The sequence below is a fragment of the Nicotiana tabacum genome, chromosome 5, assembly GCF_000715075.1.
Source record: "Nicotiana tabacum cultivar K326 chromosome 5, ASM71507v2, whole genome shotgun sequence".
Classification (NCBI taxonomy): domain Eukaryota; kingdom Viridiplantae; phylum Streptophyta; class Magnoliopsida; order Solanales; family Solanaceae; genus Nicotiana; species Nicotiana tabacum.
Window position 1 is genome coordinate 157077759 of NC_134084.1, and position 3901 is coordinate 157081659.

The 3901-nt window shown below is 38.0% G+C and overlaps 1 protein-coding gene across 1 annotated transcript; it reads left to right on the plus strand.

Moving 5' to 3' along the window:
* Nucleotides 1-692: 692 nt before the first annotated feature.
* On the plus strand, nt 693-3170 carry LOC107793733 (amidophosphoribosyltransferase, chloroplastic-like). Its single transcript, XM_016616144.2, has 2 exons — nt 693-1139; nt 1731-3170. Exons 1-2 carry the CDS (start codon nt 728-730, stop codon nt 2996-2998), a joined length of 1680 nt encoding a protein of 559 aa, XP_016471630.1. The 5' UTR covers nt 693-727; the 3' UTR covers nt 2999-3170.
* The last annotated feature ends 731 nt before the right edge of the window (nt 3171-3901 follow it).

The following is a 3901-nucleotide window of genomic DNA, read 5'->3' on the forward strand; positions in this document are numbered from 1 at the left end:
TTACTATATGATGTGTATCCTTTAATTTTGTATAGATTGTGTTATATTTCTGCACACTATATTAAATAATAAAATACAACTAATATTTATTAAATTAATATGATATATTAGATCATAATTTTATAAGATTTATATTCTATTAAATTATCCGCACATCGCGTGGGTTCTTATACCAGTAACAATAAAAAGAGGGTAGAAAAGATTCTTAGTGAATTATCCGGGACTGCCTTCCTGCACGGCTGCACGTGTCACGTGTTGGTTCTTGCCTTAACCAATTACTCCCTCTGATTCACAATAAGTGATCAATTTGCTTTTTTATTTTGGTTCAAAATAAGTGTCCACTTATGTAATCAAGAAAGAATTCAATTTGTTTTTACAAAATAACCTATATGTACATATGCCTAAAAAGTTTTCTTACTCCTCACATTAAATATTTAATTAGGGATAGTTTTGTAATAGTAGGTATTTATGTATAGATTTTAATATTTTCTTAATGGACGTGCTAAAAGCAATCGGGAGTAACAAAGATTTAATTTGATTTCTTTTCAAAATGAAAATTTCTTCACTAATCAGATTCTGTAGTGGGGGCCACCAAATCTTCTCCACATCCTACTTTGCTTAGAACACAAACTCTCCATATAAAAGGACCATAACCTAGCCCACATTCAATGGCTATTCATAGCCGGCTTCAATTTTTCTTGCGTCCTTTCAATTCTTTTTGCCACCCATGTCCGCCGCTGCAGCCGCCGCCGCCGGTGCCACGGCTGCAACCACCCATCAATCTCATCACGACAACCACTTTCGCTCTTTTGCCGAAACCCCATATCAGAATCACTTTTCTTTGGCCCCTAAAACCCTACCAAAACCCTACAAACACCTCTTCTCTAACACCCGCAAGATTGCTGTAACGGCAGCCTCTTCAAAAAATCCCTTAAAAGACGTCGTTTTGGATGGCCATTCTTTCGGTTCTTACTTCGACGACGACGACAAACCCCGAGAAGAGTGTGGCGTTGTTGGCATCTATGGTGATCCAGAAGCCTCTCGGCTATGTTATTTAGCTCTTCACTCACTTCAACACCGTGGCCAAGAAGGCGCTGGCATTGTTGCGGTCCATGAAAACGTGCTTCAAACCATTACAGGTTAGAGACAGATTCAGAATTTTAAGTCAAAAAACTTATTTAAGTCATCACTGCCTATTCAGTAACATTGCAGCACTCAATTGTGTAGTACTTAGTTTTAAAAAGTAAACTATTTAGCTCTATGTGCCTGTGTGTGTGCTCGACAATATGAAAAAGAAAAACTATTTACCTTTACGTGCATGTGTCTGTGTGTGTCTATAATATATACACACATAACTTTGTACAAATATAAACGTACACATTTTTATACTACTATATGTATGTGCTAAGTCAAAATTTTAATGGTGGATGTGGACAAGAATTTTACTGCACGAATTCAGAATTTTAAATATATCAGTTACACTTCTCTATAACATCATCCCTATATTTACCGCACGAATTCAAAATTTTAAATATATCAGTTATACCTCTCTATAACATCAAAGTCAAATTTTTTCGGAACCGATTTTTATGTTATGCTATAATATATGTCCTCCACAACAGCAATTCACTATAGCAACTAAAAAATATCAAAACAAACAAGGTTATGATAGAGAGGTTTGACTTTATATAGAACTTTCTATCTGACTTCTATACTGGCAACTGTTACAGGTGTTGGATTGGTGGCTGATGTTTTCAGCGAGTCAAATCTCAGTCAACTGCCCGGTGACATGGCAATAGGTCACGTAAGGTACTCCACAGCTGGTTTTTCAATGCTAGAGAATGTTCAGCCTTTCGTTGCAAGTTATAAATTTGGATCAGTTGGTGTTGCCCACAATGGCAATTTTGTGAATTACCTAGCTCTTCGTGCTGAACTTGAGGAAGACGGGGCAATTTTCAAGACTAGTTCTGATACTGAGGTGGTTCTTCACCTTATTGCTAAATCAAAGAAAAAACCTTTTCTTTTGAGGATTCTTGAGGCTTGTGAAAAATTACAAGGAGCTTATTCTATGGTCTTTGCTACTCAGGATAAGTTGGTTGCTGTGAGGGATCCTTACGGGTTTAGGCCATTAGTTATGGGTGAGAGGGAAAATGGTGCTATAGTTTTCGCGTCCGAGACATGTGCATTGGATTTAATTGAGGCTAAATATGAAAGGGAAGTTTTACCTGGTGAAATATTGGTAGTAGATAAAGATCAAGGGGTTCAATCTTTTTCATTGGTGCCTAAACCTGAGCCAAAATCTTGCATCTTTGAGCATATTTACTTTGCTCAACCTAATTCTGTTGTGTTTGGTAGGTCTGTGTATGAGTCAAGATGTGCATTTGGGGAAATTCTTGCGACAGTAGCACCCGTGGATTGTGATGTTGTGATTGCTGTACCTGATTCAGGCGTTGTATCTGCACTTGGTTATGCTAAAAAAGCAGGTGTACCATTTCAACAAGGTTTAATAAGGTCACATTATGTTGGTAGGACATTTATCGAGCCATCACAAAAAATTAGAGATTTCGGGGTCAAGCTTAAGCTTTCGCCTGTTAGGGCTGTATTGGAAGGGAAAAGAGTCGTAGTTGTGGACGATTCGATAGTGAGAGGGACGACGTCGTCTAAGATTGTGAGGTTGTTAAAGGAGGCAGGAGCAAAAGAAGTTCATATGAGAATTGCTAGCCCTCCAATTATAGCTTCTTGTTATTATGGAGTGGACACTCCTAATTCAGAAGAGTTGATATCTAATAGGATGAATGTGGAGGAAATTAGGAAGTTTATAGGGTCAGATTCCTTAGCATTTTTGCCATTGGATAATTTGAACAAGTTGTTAGGAAGTGATTCTACAAAATATTGTTATGCTTGCTTTTCTGGGAAGTATCCTGTCCAGCCAAAGGGCAATGTGGAAAAGGTTGAAGACTCTGTTGACAATGGATTAAGTGGAAATATTGAGGCATGACTTGATTTTGCCTAATAACACATATTAGGAAGAGTTAAAGAGCAAAGATATCCAACATGAAAAGGGGAGAGGCAACGATTTTTCTTTTCTTTTTGAAATTTTTATGGTGTTGTCTTCTTCACTAAATTTTCTATATTTATCAATAGTTCAATGAGTTAAGGATATGTTTGGATGTCACAGAAAAGAATCAATATACCACAGGTCAAATTCTCGTTTTTTTCTTGCTTGTTCGTTGTTTCACCTAGCCTTATGTTGGCCTAAGAGTAGTGGTGGCAAATGTTTTAAAAAAACAGTCATCCATTCATATTATATGTCACGATCCAAATCAATGGGTTGCGACGAGTACCCGTGTCCTATCTGTCGAACACCCTTAAACATGCGACTAAGATATAAACATGAATAATATCTGCTGAATTACGAGAATAACATGCGTGAGAAAAACCTGTCCAAAAGACATATATACATTTACGTGCGGATTACAATGGGCGAGCCGACAAGACCACGACAGATAACTACGGATTACAGTGGGTGAGCCGACAAGGCCGCGATAGACAACTATATACTAAAAACTGAAATCCGACAAGGCCACATACTATCCAACTGGACATAACTGTCTGCAGACCTCTAATAGAAATACAATTGTATAAAGACGTGACTGAGCCACGTCATACCCATATATACATGTACAAGCATATCGTACCAAAATCAAAAGCAGCTCCGGATCAAGTGGAGCACGCCAATTCTCGTTGATCAAGGATCCTAAGAAGGGGGACTGTCAGCTTGCCTACCTGCACCTGCTGGCATGGAATGCAGGCCCCGTGAAATAGGGCGTCAGTACGAAAAATGTACTGAGTATGTAAGGCATGAAAGTCAGTATGTAAAAGATATAGATGGAACATGGAA